Genomic DNA, 19,984 nt, shown 5'->3' with positions numbered 1-19,984 from the left:
TTTTATTTGTGGTTACTATGTGCTTCATATATACCAAGCTGTGTTTACAGCAGTCTATTTTAAGTTGATGGTCATTTAAGTTTGAACACATTCTAAAATCACTACCATTTTTACTTGCTCCCTCCATGGGTATGTTTTTGTCATTATTTTTTACTTCTTTTGTGTGTTTGTGTGTATCCCTTAATTTGCTGTTGTAGTTACGCATAATCTTCCTACTTTTGCCTTTTAACCTTTGTACTAGCTTTAGTGTTGGCTGATCCACTGCTTTTATTATATGTTTGCCTTTGTAAGAATTTTTTTCTCTGCAATATTTTCATATTTATATTTTTGTTTCTTCTTTTTCTTGTTTTTAAAGAAGTTCCTTGAACATTTCTTGTAATACTGGCTTGGTGGTGATGAACTCCTTCAACTTTTTCTTGTCTGGGAAGCTCTTTATCACTCCTTTGATTCTAAATGATAGCCTTGCTGGGCAGAGCAATCATCATTGTAGGTCCTTGCTTTTCATCACTTTGACTATTTTATGCCAATCCTTTCTGGCCTATAAAGTTTTTTTTAATTTATATTTTATTTTTTAAATCGGCTGACAGTCTGACTAAAGGAGTAACTAATTGCCTTTCTCTTGCTGCTTTTAAGATTCTTTATCTTTACCTTTGGCATTTTAATTATGATGTGTCTTGGTGTGGGCCTAATTGGATGCATCTTGTTTGGGACTCTGCACTTCCTAGACTTGTGTGTTTATTTCCTTTACCATGTTAGGCAAGTTTTCAGTCATTATTTCTTCAAATAGGTTTTCAATCCCTTTCTCCCTCTCTTCTCCTTCTGGTACCCATATGGGGTGAATGTTGTTACACTTGATGTTGTTCTAGAGGTTCCTTAAACTATCCTCATTAAAATTTTCTTTTCTTTTTTGTGTTCCAGTTGGGTATTTTCTGCTACCTTGTCTTCTAAATTGCTGATTTGATCTTCTGTTCATTTAATCTGCTGTTAATCCATCTAATGTATTAATTCCAGTTATTGTATTCTGAAATTATCTACTCTTCCCCCAAGCGAAATCATCTGAAATCATCTACTCTTCTCCCAGGTTCATTAACATCCTTATAACCAGTGTTTCGAACTCTGCAGCTGGTTGATTGCATGCTTTCATTTTGTTTAGTTTCTTTTTCTGGAGTTTCGTCTTGTTCTTTCATTGGGATATATTTCTTTGTCTCTTCATTTTGGCTGTCTTCTCGTGTTTGTTTCTATGTATTAGGTAGTTCTTCTATGTCTACCAGTCTTGGCAGGTTGGCCTTATGTAGTATGTGTTCTGTGGGGCCCAGTGGCACAGTCTCCCTATTCACCTGAGCTGGTTGCTCCTGGGGTATCCCTTGTGTGGGTTGTGTGTGCTCTCCTGTTGTAGTTGAGCCTTGACTGCTGTTGGTATGTCATTGGGTGGAACTGATCCTCAGGCTGATTGGTTGTGAGGACTGACCATGACTACAGTGGACAAGCCGTTGAGTGAGGGCTGACTTCATGGAGAAGGATTCACTTAGCAGGGCTCTAGTGCCTGCTGGGTCCACTTTTTGAGTGTGTCATTTGTGGTGCTAGTCCTTGCTGATTTTTACAGCCACCTATTGTAGGGACTCTTCTTCATGGCACTAATGTTCTGGGCTGGGGAGCCCAGTGTGAGGCTTGGACCCCTTGCTCCTCAGAGGGGACCTCCACAACTGAGATATCCCTCCCGATTCTTAACCACCACATGGGGGTGTGGGACCAGCACCTTCTACATCTCCACCCCTCCCACCAGTCTCACCATGGCTTCTTATTTATATTCTTAATTATAGGAATTCCTTTCAGCTAATCTTCAAGTAGTTCTTAAGGGTAATTGTTCTATAATTTAGTTATAATTTTGATGTGGTCATGGGAAGATGTAAACACAGCATTTACGTACTTCACCATCTTGACCAGAAGTCTGGCTTAACTTTCAAAGCACAACATTTCTTCTGACTAAGCAGTTCTAATTATAGGACTGCATTTTTTTTAAAAATAAACACAAACATGGAAATACATGTACAGGGATGTAGGTTATAGTGCAGTGTACTTTTCCCCCACAAAACTTTGTATAGTATAACCCAAAGTGATCTATAATTGCAATGCAATTCTGCAAAATACCAATGGCATTTTTCACAGAACTAGAACAAATAATCCTAAAATTTATATGGAACTACAAGAGAGCCCAAATAGCCACAGCAATCTTGAGATAGAAAAACAAAGTTGGAGGTATCACACTACCTGATATCAAACTATACTATAAGGCTATAATAATCAAAACAGCATGATATGGGCATAAAAACAGACATATAGATCAATAGAACAGAATAGAGAGCTCAGAAATAAACCCAAGCCTATATGGCCATTTAATCTATGATCAAGGAGGCAAGAATCTCGTCAATAAATGGTGTTGGGAAAGCTGGATAGATATATGCAAAATAATGAAGATAAACTACTTTCTTATACTATACACAAGAGAAAACTCAAAATGGATTAAAGACTTAAATGTAAGACTCAAAACCATAAAACTGTTAGAAAAAAACATAGGCAGTAAACTCTGTGACATCACTTTCAGTAATAGTTTTTCTGACATATCTCCTCAGGCAAGAGAAACAAAATAAGAAATAAACAAATGGGACTACATCAAACTAAAAAGTTTTTTGCACAGCAAAGGAAACCATCAACAAAATGAAAAGACAACCAACTGAATGGGAGAAGATATTAGCTTATGGTACATCTGATAAGAGGTTAATATCCAAAATATACAAAGAACTCATACAACTCAACAACAAAAAAAACAAACAATCTAATTAAAAAATGGGCAGAGGACCTGAATAAATATTTCTCCAAAGAGGACATAGAGAGGGCCAACAGACATATGAAAATAAGCTCAATATTACTAATCAGGGAAAGGCAAATCAAAACCACAATGAGATATCACCTCATACCTGTCAGAATGGCTATCACCAAAAAAATCAACAAATAGAGATTTAAGATGGTGTAGAAAATAAAGGCTGTACACATCTCCTCTAGCAACCACACTAAAATTATAACGAAACTACAGAGCAATCAGTATGCAGTCACCAGAGGTCTGGCTGAATAGAAGCCCTACAACTAGGTCACCACCTCAAATAACAAGTTACCTCAAAACGGTAGGTGAGGTGGAGACACAAAATGGCCAGGTCCTGCAACCGCCAGTGGTGATCAAACGGGCAGGGCTATTTTGCCTGCAGAGCCCCCTACCCACCTGAGTTTCAAGGGGTCCCGGCTACACACTGGGCTCCCCAGCTCTGGGTTCCAGTGCTGGGATGATAAGTCCCCACATCTGGCTGTGAAAACCAGTGTAGGTTGTGGCTAAGTGAGATGGAGGGCTGCAGGAAGCAGAGACTTTACTTTTAAAGGGCCCACATCTGGCCTTACTCACTGATGGACTCACTTTCTCTGAGCTCCAGGCCGAGGCAGCTGCTCGAGGGGTGCCAGGGACATGTCGGGAGGCACTGAGCTATTGGGCTTCAGGGAGAGAGCTGAAAGGGTGGCTGCCTCCTGGGCAGAGGTGAAGTCAGAAGCCATTGTTCCTTTATTGAGCCCTTCCCACTCCCAGCCTACAAACACGGGGGCCATCAACCTGGAAAACACATGTTGCTCTGCCCAGGGGATTCCCTGAGGCTCTGCTTCTCTCAACTTGTGGGCCCACCCAAGCTGCTTCCAATAATTTTATTCCATACAAAAGGGCTGTTTTGGCTCCTGTGGCAAATTTTCATAAAATCTCTCAAAGGCTCACAAAACTCAAAGCAGCAGTGGCCGTGCCTCAATGTGCCCAGTAGTTCTTGCTGAGCAGCCCCAAACCCTGCACTAGTGGCAGCCAGACTCAGTTTTGGACTTGAAACCTCGAGGCACTTATAAGCCCAGCACGGGTGGCAGCCATAGCCATATGTGGATTGCTTAGTAAATCATACCAGGTGGCCCCAGAAGTGCACAGGCTGTGGCTGAACTTGGCTTGCAGCTGGACCCCCTCTCAGGTCTGTGCCAAGGGACCCCACAGCACACCTACTGCGTAAGTCAATCTACTAAGACTGGGGGACTTAGGAGCCCTACCTAATACATGGAAACAGACAAAAGGAGGCAGCCAAAATGGGGAGACAAGGAAACATATCCCACTTGAAAGAACAGAATAAAACTTCAGAAAAAGAATTCACCAAAATGGAGACAAGAAGTATACTCAATGCAGAGTTCAAAACACTGGTTATAAGGATGCTCAAGGAACTTAAAGGAAAAGTAGATGAACTCAGTGAGAACTTTAACAAAGAGATAAAAAAAATAAATAAAAATGGAGGTGAAAATTATAAAAGTGAACCAGTCAGAAATGAAGAATACAGACATTTAAGATGAAGAGTATATTATAGAGAATCAACAGAATGGAAGAAACAGAGGATCAAATCCCCAATATAAAGGATGAAGTAGTAGACGACGCCCAATCAGAACAGCAACAATAACAAAAACTCCAAAATAATGAAGATAATATAAGGATCCTATGGGGTAATATCAAACATAACAACATTCACCTCACAGAGGTTCCAGAAAGAGAAGAACAAGAAGTTGAAAACTGTTTGAAGAAATAATGATACAAAACTTCCCTAACCTGGTGAAGGAAATAGACATACAATCCCAGAAAGCTCAGAGAGTCCCAAATAAGATGCACCCAAAGAGGCCCAAACCAAGACACATCATAACTAAAATGCCAAAGATTAAATACAAAGAGAGAATCTTAAAAGCAGCAAAAGTAGTTAGTTACCTACAAAGAGTTTTCAGAAGACTGTAAGCTGAGTTCTCAAAAGAAACTTTGCAGGACAGAAGGGCTTGGCACAAAATATACAAAGTGGTGAAAACCCAGGATCTACAACCACGATTACTCTATCCAGAAAAGCTATAATTTAGAGTCGAAGGACAGATAAAGAGCTTCCCAGACAAGAAAAAGCTAAAAGAGTTCATCAGCACCAAGCCAGCGTTACAGGAAATGTTGGAGAGACTTCTTTAAGAAGAAGAAAAAATATGTAGCAAAAATATGAATAAAGAATGACAATAACTACATATCTAGTAACAAGTACTTCATATGAAAAAGAATTAAGTGTTCCTCAAAAAATTAGAACTAGAACTACCTCATGACCCAGCAATTCCACTTCCGGGTGTTTATCTGAAGAAATTTAAAACACTAATTCAAAAAGACATGTGTATCCTTATATTAATTGCAGCATTATTTAAATAGCCGAGATATGCAAGCAACCTAGCTACCAGTAGATGATTGAGTAAAGAAGACGTGGTACATATGTATAATGAACTATTACTAGACCATAAAAAGAGTGAAATCTTACCATTTGTGACAATATGGATGGACCTAGAGGTATTATGCTAAAGGAAATAGGTCAGACAGAGGAAAAACAAATGCCATATGATTTCATTTATATGCGGAATCTAAAGAACAAAATAAATAAAATAGAAACAGATTCATGGATTCAGAGAATAAACTAATGGTTGCTAGATGGGAGGGGGTTTGAGGGGCTGGGTGAAAAAAGCGAAAGGATTAAGAAGTACAAATTGGCAGTTACAAAATAGTCATGAGATGTAAAATACAGCATAGGAAATATAGTCAATAATATTACGATAACTATGTATGGTGCCAAGTTGGTACTAAACTTATTTGCGGGGGGTCACTTTGTAAGACATATATCTAACCACTATGCTGTACACCTGAAACTAATATAATATTGAATATCAACTGTAATTGAAAAAATGTGGGAAAAAGCCTTTCCATAGTTTGTTACAAAGTCTGTTACAAAACTGGAGAAAATCTAAGTATTCGTCAGTAAAGGAAGGTTAAAGAAATTGGGTTTACCCATAATTTGGAATCCTATGAAGCTTTTATAAAGAACGAGTTAGACTTACATGAACCGATGTGAAAAGATGTCTTTGATATACTAAATGAAGAAATCAAATTGCTAACAATACGGTACTGCATTTCTACTACGTGAAATAAGTCAGAGATAACTAAGTGTGCGTATATATTTGTAGTTTCATAGAAAAATAGTATGGAAGAGTATACCAAGCTGTAAAGTCATTACATATAGAGAATGAATCAATAGGTATGGGAACATTGTGAGAATGAATTTCACTTTTAAATTCTTATTTTTCTGTATTATTTGACTTCACTACATCATTACTTTTATAATTAAAAATAAGTAAAGAATACAGTCTGGGGCATTTAGCTATTTTTGGCAATGGCACCAATACTTGTCAAATGGGAAATAGATCTCTGAAGGGGACCAGCCATTCAATGCTAAGGTAAGAGGCTTCTAGAACCAGGAGATAGTATCACAGACTAGCATCAAGATTTTAAGGTTTTAGATTAGCTCTGAGAATAGTCAGAGGGTGGATTGTAAGGAAGAGTGCAGATGTCAGGTTTGGGCAAGTCTAGCCTCAGCTAGAGCGGCCAGGAAGCTGGTTTCTTGAGCTTTTCGACCACTCCTGTCAGTGCTCACTCCTAATCTATCTCCCTTCCCTAGTTTCCTCCTCATCTCCGAACCTGGGCCTACTCTGTAGGTATAGCATGCGGCCTTTTCTCCCTTTTGCTATATCTGTCACTTCCTGTGAGTTGCTCTTAGCTGACTACCCCTGGGAGAAATTATGCTGTTTCTAGGTGGGGGTAAGGAACCATATCAGGACACCTTGGTTAGGCATGTAACATAAGATTGGGCTGGAGAGCTACTGGGTGATGCTATAAACCGTATGAGGGATATTGGGATAAAAGACAATCAATGCCTGAAAAATGTTTAGATGTTTAAAGCAACCAAGAGTAGGATTAGAGTTAGAGACTATGGCTCCCTATGGCCTACCTGATTTATTAGCATGGCATTCAAAGCCGTCTCAATTGAGCCCCAACCCACTGTTCTATAGGACTGACTTACCCCCGTAGGTAAATCAAGCACAGTGCCTAGGGCCCACAGTACTTTTAGGGGCTCATAAAAATGTTTTAGTTTCTTTGAAAATCAGAAGAAATAAAATTAATGTCATCAGCCTGGATTATATTCATCTTTATACCAATGCTGTTATAAAACATAATTTTAAATATTTTTCTATGAAGGCAAAAAGTATCTAAGAAAGTCATAATGTGGCCCTGACCTTCTAGCTTTTATATCCACTGCTCCCTCACTCTGATGTCCTCTTGGTTTCCCATATCCATTTGTACATTTGTCCCTCTGTGACTTTTCCCATGCTAGACTGTTGCTTATGTGAGGCTTTTGCTTATTGAGTCCTTGTCACCTGAAGACTCATCCTTTGAGGTCTAAGGTCAAATGTCACCATCTTTGTGAGGCCTTCTGATTCCCCTAAATGGAAAGAACTTTTCTAACTCACCTAGCATATCTCTGAACAACTCCAGGCTTGTTATGACTTGCTTACATTTGTTTTCCTAGCTAGAGTGTAAGTTCCATGAAGGAAGAGCCTCATCTTATAACTCCTCATGTCTACATGTGGACACATACTATGTAGGCTACACTGGGGGCCTGAAGATGTCTGGGGATAAGAGACAGTGGCTGTGACAGAACTTTTCAGATGTGTGTAGTTCTGTAGCCTGAGTCAACTGTTTCTCCAAATGGATCGGCCGAAGGACAATGCAGGGGAGGAAGAACCCAATGTTATAAAACCTTTATTTCCACTGGGATTTCATGTCCCATTCTCTTCTCTTTCTGGGAAAGAACTTCTTCCTTTCCCTACTCCAGGTCACATCTTGGCTACTCTTTCTTCTCCCTTTCGCTGGGCTACCCCAGAATGTCTCTTCTGCGGGGTCCTGACGGTTCTCAGGGACCTGGGAGACCTCCAGCAGTACAGTTGCTGGGAAGGGGAGGCAGCTGTAGTCCCATGGCGCCTTCACGTGGTGATGCTCAAGATGACAGCCTGCTACTGAAAGTCAGGAAGTCCTGGAAGGAAAGTGAATCCTCCTCTAGGCAGCTGGGCTCTCTAATTCAGGCAAAGCAGCCATGTGTGTGGGGACCAATGTGCTTAGAAAAGGGCTGATATGCATGTCAGGTCTGCTCTACGTGGAGACTTCATGTGAATACAGCAGACAAGGCTGGTCACACAGTCATGCTTTGCTAGCCACTGTCCTTGCTTTCGCAGACTTCCTAGGGCTTGTTAGCTTTATTTGGCTCCTGGCCTCAGGGCTCCCTATACCTTGTTGTATGGCCTTGGGCAAATTTACTTTATTTGCCCTTGGTTTCATAATACGAAAATAATAAGGTTGGACTAAAAGGATAGTTTTCAAATTATGCTTACAGAACTTCAGAAATTCAGGGGTTAGAAGGCGATGCCCTTAGCCACCCTCAGGTTCACCCATGGCTACTTTGCTTTTTATTAACGTTATATATGGAGCACTGACAAAAGAGTTCTGGGACTTAAACCTGAGAATCACTGGCTCCATGAGCTTTCAACATGAATACCCCAGGATTTCCAAATGTAGTCTCCTTCATGGCTACTTGGCTCCATGGTTCTAGGCTTTATGGAGATCAGCCAGCCAGAAATGATCAGAATGGAGGGAAGAGAGAAATGGAGGGAAGGCCAGTGGCCAGTTGTCTAGTGTTCTTGTAGTGTGGTGGAAGGCACCCTGGTTCCATGTTCAAGATCAAGCCTCAGTCTCAGCTCCAGCTATCCACTAGCTTTGGTGGTTCCTGTCTTGTATTTCTCACAGCATTATTGTGCAGGATTCCTGTCAGCGTGCTTTCTGTAAACTGAAAATGGCTCTATAAACTTGGGATACTATTAGCAAGTGAATATACTATTTCACTAGATTCTGTGAGTGTTCTAGATGACCAGGAATTCAGGATGTGACTGCAGAGATACTCTTCTTAAATTCAGCATCACTGCCCTGGGCCATATCCCAGATGTCTTCTCTGCTTTGGAAGTCTCTGTTTCTAGGACAGAAGGAAAGCTCTAGGTCACATATGTGTTCTTAAAGTCTCTTCCATAAATGTGGAGGAAAGAAAATGGGCCCAATGTTGTTGCAAGGAGTAGGAAGGTTCTGCCTTGACATCCAAAATTGGTTTTAGAAATCCATTTTTAAGGCTTACAGAGAAGTTGATGATTAGGTTCCCAAAAATGTTGTTTCCTGAGAGGCTTGTGGGAACTCCCACGGTGGATGATCTGGGGCCTAGATGAAGATCCAGTGCTGGCGGGGGTCACTGGGATTACAGGAGGCCATGGCTGGCTTTTTGTCTTCAGATGTCAGGCAGGTACCAGATCCTGAGTTCTTGATAAGCTGGTCCTAAAAGATGACACAGCAAAGGGTCAACCTGGGCCTCAGACCTCTAACAGTGCTACTGAGGGGCAATAAGATAGGGAACGATAGATTAAAAAAGCAAAGGAAATCCAACAAGGTACACAGAGGACATTTCCAAATTCCTTTCCTTGGATACTGAACACTCTGAAGGGATGTGTCTGATACAATTTCCCACTCCCAGCTTTAGCCTGAATTGCTGGAATAGAGAAAGAACTATGGGATAACTGATAAAATGCATTCAGGGCCCCCTCCTTCAGATGGTCAGTCTTAAAGACCTGGGCCACTGCTGCTCACCCCTACTTTCTGACTTATATCATATTTAGTTAGACTTCTCTCTTCCCTGTAGCCCCAAGATTAGGCTACTCTTTCCCAAGCCAGGGAGCGGGGTTTGGGGTAGAGTGGGGTGTGGAGACTCCTTAGGGGTGCTATTTAGGGCCCGGTACTATAGAAGTTACATTATAAATCCTGAGGCAATGTGGTATAATGGAAAGAACCTATGCTTTCAAATTCAAGTCAGACTTATCTAGGTCTGAATCCCAGGCCTGCCATTTACTAGTGATGGGTCTCGAGCCAGTCACAAACTTGCTGAGCTTCGGTTAGCTCATCTATAGAAATGGGGACACCGCCTGCTTGGGAAGAGCCTCTGAAAGATACGTTGTGTGCCCGCACTTCCCTCAGTTCATCCGCGTCCGTGAAGACAAGAAGCCGGAGGAGGCCACAAACGTATGTGAAGGCATAGCTTTGCGCCTGGCACACAGAGGGCAGGCAGGAACCACGAGTGCCCCTTCGCCTTCATCTATATAGGTTCAGTCTAAAAATACTTGACTATGACAGAGCTGGCCATGGACCATAACCTCCCACCCCATCTTTACATTGGCCCAAACCAGCCATTACCAAATATTACTTGAGCTCCTGGAACCCTGTCTGTGATGAAGCCCATTCTTCATACTTTCTACATTGTCCCGATCCACCCGATGGCACCTCAGGCATAAGATGCAGAAAATAAGGAGGGGTCAGGGTGGCCTCAGGTTCTTGACACCGAGCTTTCTGGGCGGTTTACTCACCTGGGTCAATTCCCATTCTTCGTCCTTGGGGACTTGGCTGTTTTTGCCATTGGAATGACAGCTCCTAAGGCCCAGAGTGCCAGCACTGGCATGTAGACACAGCTGCTTTGCAATATTGTGGCGAAGGTCTCTCTGGGTTGTGTACTCAAAGTACTAGAGGTCAAGACAAGAGGAAGTTCTGAGGGACAGGCAGAGAGTTTGCCCACCACTTTCCAAAGCCATTTGCCCTAAGATGCCAACCACAGATGACCTTCTGGGGAGGAAACTGAGTGGGTGCCAAAACTTCATGTGTCACCTTTAGGGTTTTTTTTTTTTTTTAAACCATATCTAGATTATATTGGAATAATAGTTACTTAATATTTTTTCCTTAATTCAAATTTTAACTTAGCTTAATTTTAAGCATTATCTGTGAAGTCATGTGTTTGATATGCTAGTTCTTTTTTTGCTAATAGACTACCATTAAAATAAAAAATGTTCACCAATGTCCTGCATAAAATCATTGTTCAGGCTAGTGGTATAGGGAATTGCTTTGGAGTGACTTTGTCTTCATATGTATATATTGGCAGCCTGTTCAGTGTCCCAAGACACTCCTTTTCTTGCTTCAGTTACAGTTCAAGTGCTCCTTCCTTACCAAACGCTGGGCATTCAGGGTAGATTGAGGGGTTAGGGTCAGGGAGGTTACTAGTCACTCCTCAGGGAAGAGCATGGAGTAAATTCTCAGGATGCCAAGTGACTGTGAGATGTCAGTGGGTGGTTGTTTTGGGATCATTTTTGGGTGGTAGGATCAGAGTGGTATTTTCTGGGTAGGGAAGACATTGGAGATAAAAGTATATAGGTGAAGGAAAGTACTCAGAAATTTCCCACACTTACCCTAAAACATCACTTAGCAGCTGGCATCCTCCAGCAAGACTTCTCTGATGAGCAATCCTTCCCTCCATGCCTCTCCAGCACCCAGCTCTGATGCCCAGTGCTCTCTGGATGTCCCTAATTCAGACTTCAGACCTTGTCTGTGTCATGCATTCCCCCTCAGACTGGGAGCTTTCTAAGGGCAGGGATAGTATCGCCTTCTTTCTCTGGATCTCTCTCACCCAAGTTCACAGGAAAGGACCATTTTGAGTGGAGAAAGGGGGTCTGTGAAGAAAGGAGATGCCCCAGAGACGGGCTTCTCTTGGACCTGCCCCAGTAGACTTGGGCTATATACCTGGTTGCCGCCAAGGTGATGGCAGGTGTACATGATGAGGGGCTTCCCTCCGTGGTTGTTCTCACCCACATCCAGGCATTGATTGACGCCGAGGTTCTTTATCTGCAGTATGGTGAGCAGACAGGGGAACCGGGTTGGCACAGTCAGGAGTATTTTAGTTTGTGGTGTCAGGCCCACTTGGCATAAATTTGTAGGACTGGATTTCCCCTCTGGATTTTTCTCCTCTGTTCATCCCCTTTGCTTATTAACCCAGATGCCTGCAGTTAATAGCAAAGTGAGGTACAGAGAGGGCCCAAAGGCTGGGCCAGGGCAGGCTGGGCAACCTTTCAGGCTGCCAGGTCCCCAGGAGAAGCCCTCAGCACATGCAAATTTCCTTAAGAGCAATGGCTCTCAAAATGCGATCCCCAGACCATCAGCATCACCTAGGAACTTGTCAGAAATGCACATTTTCAGGCTCTACCCCAGTGCTGCTAAATCAGCAGTCTGCATTTTAACATTCCTGCCTGATGATTCTGATGTAGGTGATGAGCATTCAAGAACTACTACTTATGGGTTGTCTTCCTCTTATAAGGATTTTAGCTATCTCTAAAGGCCCCAAAGTCCTCCTTCTGGATAAAGGAATGTGGAGAGTAAAAATTAGTTCTCATTTGCCATCCTTTTGTGGGGCAAGTGGCCCTGAAGTTCTCTAGGAGGGTTCTGTGATGGTTGAGCAAGCTGGTTCTCAATACTCACAGCTCCATAGAATGTGGGCTTCAGGTCAGGAACGAACATCTCTGGGTAGATGTTGTTCAGGAACCAGGAAAAGTTACGACAATGCAGTTTTTCCCTCAGCTGCAGGCGTTCCGAAATGTCACCGAAGGATTTCTGTCAACCAAACCAGCATCCTAGAGGTCAGTCCCACCAGCCTCGACCATTTTGTCAGGGTTGAAGCAGCCCAGAGTTCCTGCGGCCGTTTTCTCCCAGAATGGGTTGCAGGCTCATTCCTGCTCAGGACTTGTTCGAACTACTGACTCGCCTCAAATCCAATCCCAACATCTGTCTTAGCTTTGGGACCGCACCCCCCCCCCCAATCCATATCTTCCTTTTTCCCTCATCTCCTGTCACTTCCCAGTTTTCTCACAGCCCTCCATTCTGAGCCTCTCGGAGCAAAGCTGTTCCTCCTATAAGAGGTTCTTCCTCCAAATCTGTTTACCCCACCCTCCTAAAAGATGCTGGGCTCTCCAGGCAGAGACAACAAAGGCTTCTCTCCTCATTCCCTAGCCTCCCTGGGCTCTAGCTTACAAGGTATGAGGGGTAAAAGAAGGTACCAGATGGAGTTAGAGATGGCTGGGCCGCTACCATTAAGCCCTTGACTGGGGTCTGGGATTCTACACTTCTCTTCATCCAAACACCTGCGGAGCACCATTTCTTCTCACCTCTTGGGCCATCTTTGCTGCCTGCATATTTCTCCGGTAGAAAATCTCTTTGTAGTTATCCATCCAGACCTCAGCCAGGCGCACTTGGTTGCGAGCAATGACGTTGGTGCCTTTGGGAAAGGTGTGGGGGCTCTTGGTGCGGAACACGTGGCCTACCACAGAGCAGGGGATGATCTCCAGCTGGCCCCCACACTGCCACACCTGCCAAAGAAAGATCGGGATGGGACCTTCAGGAGGCTGGGAGTGACAGTCTCCTCCCTAGCAGCTCTGTTCTATTCCCAGAGCACCAGACCCCGGATCTAAGAACTCAAAGAAATGCTGCTCTCTCTCCTGGAAATTAAGAACACTGACCAGGCTTCTTCTAGATCATGACTACACAATCCCTAGCTGTCTGATGTTGGTTCACTCTGATTTAAGCAAACAGAAATTTGCAGGGTTACCCGAGGATTACCAGGGCCCACTTTAGAGAAAAGACAGTTTGGCTAACTGGTCCTTTGGCTTTTTGACCTGGAAGTGTGATCTCATCAGCTCACCTAGGTGTTACTGGAAACTCAGCTCTCTCAAATCAAGATAGACTTGTGACCCAATCAGAGCACCAGTGCACTATAATTATGCAAGCATAGTCAACTGCCAGGTGGCCTGTGATAGTCACCAGGACCTTTAGCACACTAGCTTCCTAGGAGAGAGACTGAACAGAGATCAGAGTCTCTTGGATGAGCCTAGAATCAGAACCCTAGGAGTTACAGTGACTGAGCTGGTGACCCTTATGTATACCAGTAGGCTAGTTTAAGCCCACGGGTTTAAGCCTTCCCACCTGTGTCTTCTCTTTTTTACGTTTTAAATTAGGAAGCATATCATTCATTTTAGCATAGCAGTAACAGAAATACATAATCATAGTAACATCAGGTATTGAAGACGTGCTTAAGACGTAACAGGCATGATGAGAAGTGACTTCATAAACGAGCTCATTTATTTACTAATTACCTCTCCACTAGCATGGGGATTTGTGTAGATTTCATGGAGAGACAATCCTTTCTTCCTAACCTAATCCTGGTTTGCCTTATTCCTGGAATCCCTCAGGTTTTGGGGGTTCATCAGAACTCAGATCCCATCTTCTACAGTATGAAGAGCCTGCTGAGTATAGGTTAGGGGAACTCCAAAGACTAGCAGGACATGTGTCCTCTGACCTGGAAAAGGGAACCTAATTTTTCTGGAAAAAAGGATAATGATTGCTTACTGATCTATTCCAGGGTCCTCTACCATTAAGCCCTTGACCAGGGTCTAACCTTTTTCCCACAGACATCATGAAAGATGTTACCAGTCCCCAGATGTCCGGTTACTATTACCACCATTCTCCCTTCTCTCTGAGGAGTTCTGTCCATTATTTGATTCAAGTTGTCTAGTCTGATTCCCAGAGCCTTACTGCCAGAGACAGGGAGGGGAGCAGAGGAAAAGCAGAGCGTGACAGGAAATAGCCACCTTTTAAGTTCAGTTGCAGACGCAATATCCCTGAAGCTCTGCTACCTAAGACACAGGTTCTCAGGCTGTCCCCTGGGATGCTGTGGTTCCCCCCTCGAAGCCCTCTTCACTCTCACCCGGAAAGACATTTCCACGTTCTCCCCTCCCCAGATCTCCATCTGATTATCATAGGTACCGATGTGTTCAAAGTAGGACTTGGAGATGGAGAAGAGGCCACCAGCGAACGTCGGGGATCTGGAGAGACAGAGGGAGAATATGTGTATCTTCTGGGGAAAAGAGGAGTGGGAACCTATGTGTGGAAAGCTGTGGACTCACTGCTAACACCCACAACCGACCCCAACCGCTTTCCCGGGATGTGCAGCCCCTCTTCCACTAACTTATTCATTCAGCAAATGTTTATTGAGCTATTATTATTATGTCCTCTTCACCTCTGGGAACCAGGCTAAGGATGGGTATAATTATCATTACTCTCTTCTAAAAAGCACCCACTTATCCATTCAACCAAGGATGTATTAATATCAGCCATCAGGGCCTGTGTTACAGGTTAGGCGTTCAGAGCTAAGACAGATACCATCTTCCGATAGCTCAATCTAGTAGCAGAGGGTAAGCTACTACCATCGTTTGCTTTTCGGCAGCAAAGTTCCTGGAGCATAGTAGATAGGTTATTAGAAGCTGTGTGCAATTGCTTTTGGAAATAGGATTCGAACCATGAATGAATGACTATTATGAGCTGGACTGACCCCATTCTCTTTCAGGGTCCTTGGCCCTTCAGGGACTAGTAAGGCACAGTTTTAGTAGAGGCCCAACCCTGGTGCTTAATACTGCATAAGAAACTTTAGCTTTGGGGAAAATCTGCCAGTTGCTTTGAAAAGAAACTGATAAGAGGTGCTCCCTGAAACAGAGTAGGAAGTGAGATGACATCAAGTTCAACTTGCACAAAAGGGAGCATTTGGAGGTTACAAAAAGATCCTGGATTTCAGACAAAAGCAGGGAGACATAGACCCATATGAAGATAAATTTACACAAACATCTCATTATTAAAATTTAGATACTACGTTGCTCATAAGAGGGGCTGGACTAAGGGCTGAAGGTGGGGGTACGGGCTAGGGGAGACAGGGGCAGACTATCAGATACATAATCAGTAGCTGCTCTCAGTTAGTTGTGTGGGAGCCAGGCTCTGTGGATGGGGCTTTGCTGCCCCCTTCTGTTGCTTCTTCATGCAGTACAAACAGGCAGAAAGATACTGACACACTTTAGGTAAGCCCAGAACCAATCAATGTGCTTTACACACAACAGGGGCACAATCAGTGTTAATTGGACCAATGTGTCAAGGTGACTACACAGGAGCTTGACCTTGGTGTTACCTTGTGGCTGCTCTTGTTGCCCCCGAAGTTGACTCCTGCAGCTGATTTCTGAGAGGAATTTCAGTTAGGAAACCCTCATGCTCATGCAGGCTTTCTGTCACGGGTTCTGGCCTCTCCCTGGGGTTCTAAGCCAGTCACAGTAATGCCCAGAAAGGCTTAGAGGGTCCTGGGACTTCAGATGAGCACTTGGGAGCTAACCTGCTTCCTCCGAGGGTCTCCCTCACTTGGGCCTGTCTCGTGGCTTTATGAGGTCTCTCTGACCAATGAGCTACTAAGAAATTACCTCTGAGGAGAAACCCTACACAGGGATCTTCGCTGCAGACTCAGAACCAAGAGGCAACACCTTATATTTCCTGGCCTAGTTCTTAGGATTCTCTGGATCCTTCACCTCTCCTATCAGCCTCCTGTTAGCTTTCACAGTGGAGAATGGGAGGGTACTGCCAGCAGGCCTCCTGTTGGGGTACTATGCATAGTGCCCAGGGCAGGGCATGCATGCCACCAGGGACCAGTAACATTCCTCAAACACTGGACCAGTGAACAAATTTATTCCTCAAACACTGGATCTTTATCTTCCAGTTGTATGGTCCTTGGACATCAAAGCCAGGGATGTCAGTGATGGGTGGTAGCCAAATGCCCTGTCCCTGACAGTGCCACTGTGTGCCTGGCCTCCAGCTTGGGGGAGTGGGGCTTTGTTGCTGTAGACACCAAACAAAAGACATCTATTAAACAAGCAGATGGTGGATAGGGTGTTCCAATTTCTTTTCTTTCCTCTGCCATTCCTTTTCCTGTCTCCCCCTTCTGTTGCTTCTTCTCCTCCTTCTAATAGATACAGAGCATCTGGCTGTTCGGGATCCATGGGATTCCCTTCTGTGGCATCCACCCAAGCCCTCTCTACTGAGACTCTAGGCAACATCTCTTAGGATTTGGGCATGTGGAGGGCAAGTAACTCCAACCCTCTCTTCCTTTCAAGCCCTCTCTTCCCTCTTATCTCTGCTCACTGTATCTCCAACCTCTGCTTCCCTCCATCCCTGATATATACTCAGTTGACCCTGAAGTTTCCTGGCCATTATAGGAAAAACAATGGCAGATAATCCAGAATCACAGGATAATCTAAAGGTCACTCCCCAATTCAGTCCGATTTAGAAATCTGTGAAAATAAACTTGTGTTTTCTAACAACACCAATAGGCAATTGGAGAAGGAAGGACAGGATGGGTGTATGAGGGGAAGGTAAACCCAGGTGCAAGTTAAACATAGCTCAGGGGTTGGCAAACTATGGCCTGAGGGCCAAATCTGGCTTGACTTTATAAGGTTCTGGGGCAAAGAATGTTGTTACATTTTTAAAAGATTGTTTAAAAATTACACAACTAAAGAATAATATGCAACAGACGTATGTAGCTGGCAAACCTGAAATATTTACTATTTGGCCCTTTACAGGAAAAGTTCAGGGCAATTGCAACAAACTGAAAACTGCAGCATACTCACTTGTCTGTGTTCTTGTAATATGTTCTCAGTCTTTTCAAAGATAGTGACCAGGGAGCACATGCCATCTCCTCTTATTACAATGGCTATTCAACAATGGCCTCTACCTGCCATCTCTCAAGCACCAGTCATGTCTTATGTGCAGGGAGGAATAAATGAAATAAAGAGTGTAAAACCCTTAGTCCAGCACCTGGCACACAATAAGTGGTGGATAAGAGTGCCAATATAGTGCCATGGTTAGGAGCATGGGCTTTGGGTCAGACAGGCCAGGACAAGTATCCTTGTTCCACCATTTGCTAGCTGCATGATCTGAGGCCAATTGTTTATCACTAGGAACCTCAGTGTTCTTACCTGTAAAACAGGCTCATCGTAGAGATGAGGATTAAATAAAATATGTCAAGTGCTTAATAGAGCACTTAATATATGTTGACCTGAGATGGCACAGGTTCCTAGCACTGGGTGGGTCTAGGGCCACAGAACTTAGGCTGGGGGCTCACCAGGCTGTGGTCCTTACTTGATAGGGTAGGTCTCATCCTTACGCCTCTGCTTTTCATGTGCAGGCAGAGTTTCCCAGCCGAAGGTCAGGCTCCAGTCAAAGTTGCCACGGCTATGGACTCTACCTCTTTGGACGGGCTTGGAAAACTCAAAAGTGTTAAGGTCAATGGTGACGATGTCCGGGCTCACCACCACCGTCTTGTCTTCTGTGATGCGAGCCAGGAGGGGTTCCAGCCAGCCATGGAAGCACTCACCTGTAGGCCCAGACCAGGAGACAGCTGTCAGGATCCTGCTCACAGCTGAGCCTATGCCCCATGCCAGCGAGGAGACCCAGGAGGATGAGAGAACCCTCCATCCACTTCTAGTTATGAGAAGAGCAACAGAGGCAGCCTCTACAGCTGTACAGAACATAGAGAGATCTGAGAATCTTCTACCTCCCCTTCTCCCCACCTAAAGATGGACACAGCTTTGGAGAGGAGAATGGAGGTCTCAGGGTTGTAACATGGTCAAATAGGGCACAGGGAAGGGCCCAAATGGGTGTCTTCAGGTTCCCAGCCTATCCATTGAATCAGCCCTCCCCACCTAAGTGTGGATTTCAGAAACGGGGGTCCCTTCTCTCAGGGGTATCTGCATCCCAAGCTTCAGCTCCAGTTATAGAATAATAATCCCTTTCATTTGTCTAGCCCTTTGAGATTTTAAATGAACTGTATGATTTGCTTTATTTGGCCCTCAGAGTAATAATTCTGTTGGTAAGTAAGTCCGGTATTTTCATTCTGACCTTACAAATGAGGAAACTGAGGTTTGGCTAGTGGCAGAGCCAGAATGCAAACCCATCTTCTGACTCCCAAGTCTAAGGCTTTTGCCTGGACATATCACTGCTTTTAGGAAATGTTTTTTTTTTTCTTTTTCTTTTTTCTCCATGACAATGGGAGGAAGTGCTTTGGTTTTCAGCAAGAGGGATGCCTTCCTGGCTACAGGAAAGCTCCACACAAACCAGTTCCCAGTGGAAACAGGAGGCTTCTGGGAGGCTGAGTTCAGAACAAGGTACAAGATTAGGGGAGAGGGGAGAGAGCAGTGATACTCCAGAGCACACTCCCAGCAACTGTGGGGTCGCCAGCTGTTTTAGGGTGGTGTGTGCCTCCCGATTGTGTGAGAAAGGGCTAGAAGAAGCTGGAGCAAGTTCCAAGTCTCCTTCACTCCTGGAACAGCAGAGCAGGAAAGGGCCTTGGTGATGCTGTGCTCACAGCTCTTCATTCTGCCAAGGGATGGGTTGGACCTGCCTACACCCGGGCTTCCTGGGTGCCAGGCCAGCACTCTTTTACTCACAGTGGGCATCTAGGAAGGTGAGCACCTCTGCCTGAGCCACGCTGGCTCCCAGCAGGCGGGCAGTGATCAACCCCTTCCGTTCCTCCTGTCGCACCACCCTCACAATCTGCAGCTGCTTCACGTACTGCTCCAGTTGCTCCTTTAAGTACTCTGGAAGGGAGAGTGTCATTGTTGTCAGTTCACCACTTCATTGCAAGTCTAATCCCCTGTGGGCAAGAAGCCCTGGCACTCTCAGGCCCCCAGCAAGCCTGAATTTTTAACCCTTTCACACCTAAGGCACTAAGCAATTCCATGGAAGCTGAAGGTGGGGAGGGAGTGAGAGGAAGAAGTCACGTGGGTGGCCAAGTATACCCTGCCACCCCAAGCCCACCTTGTCAGGACACTGGCTCTGATCTGCAGCGTTCATCCTGTGCATGTTTACCTAGGCACCTTCTCTAATGTCTGAGACACGACCTCGCGGTTGTGTTTTTTGGTCTCAAATCAATTGTAAACTTCCGATAAAGGCTCCCAAGATGCCTGTTGCTTTCTGCACCCTCGGCCGCCATCTTTCAGAGCTGTGATTCCAGTCTCCTCTTTTTTGCATATCTGGTGGTTGTGGCGGTTGTTTCTTGCTGTCTGATTTCGTGTCTCCGAGGCTCTTCAGAATAAGTTTGCCAGGTAGAACACACACAAACGCTGATTTCTTGCTTGCTGGATCAACAGCAAGTATTTCTTACTCTAATCCTCTTTATTACCTCCTCTGCATGTGGAATTCTTTAGGAAGATGAAAAGATGCCAAGCAGCTTATTAATTAAAAAATATATACCAA

At 44.3% G+C, this 19,984-nt stretch overlaps 1 protein-coding gene across 7 annotated transcripts in view; it reads right to left on the bottom strand.

Annotated features, from left to right (window-relative positions):
• Positions 1–7,709: 7,709 nt before the first annotated feature.
• Positions 7,710–19,984, bottom strand: part of GALNT6 (polypeptide N-acetylgalactosaminyltransferase 6) — a 30,549-nt gene continuing 18,274 nt past the window's right edge. For 6 of the 7 annotated variants that reach the window (XM_016142627.2, XM_016142630.2, XM_016142632.2 and 3 more), the window contains 8 exons: positions 19,177–19,326; positions 17,870–18,104; positions 14,628–14,745; positions 13,033–13,233; positions 12,350–12,481; positions 11,618–11,719; positions 10,417–10,569; positions 7,710–9,337 (listed from right to left, as the gene is read on the bottom strand). In XM_016142627.2, the coding sequence (XP_015998113.2) occupies positions 9,224–9,337; positions 10,417–10,569; positions 11,618–11,719; positions 12,350–12,481; positions 13,033–13,233; positions 14,628–14,745; positions 17,870–18,104; positions 19,177–19,326 (1,205 nt within the window). In that variant the 3' untranslated portion in view covers positions 7,710–9,223. Of the gene's footprint in view, positions 9,338–10,416; positions 10,570–11,286; positions 11,720–12,349; positions 12,482–13,032; positions 13,234–14,627; positions 14,746–17,869; positions 18,105–19,176; positions 19,327–19,984 lie in introns of those variants that run through there. The other variant, XR_001596664.2, reaches the window with a different exon arrangement.

Source organism: Rousettus aegyptiacus, unplaced genomic scaffold, assembly GCF_014176215.1.
Source record: "Rousettus aegyptiacus isolate mRouAeg1 unplaced genomic scaffold, mRouAeg1.p scaffold_m13_p_2, whole genome shotgun sequence".
Lineage (NCBI taxonomy): Eukaryota > Metazoa > Chordata > Mammalia > Chiroptera > Pteropodidae > Rousettus > Rousettus aegyptiacus.
This window is presented reverse-complemented; position numbering and strand designations above follow the sequence as displayed.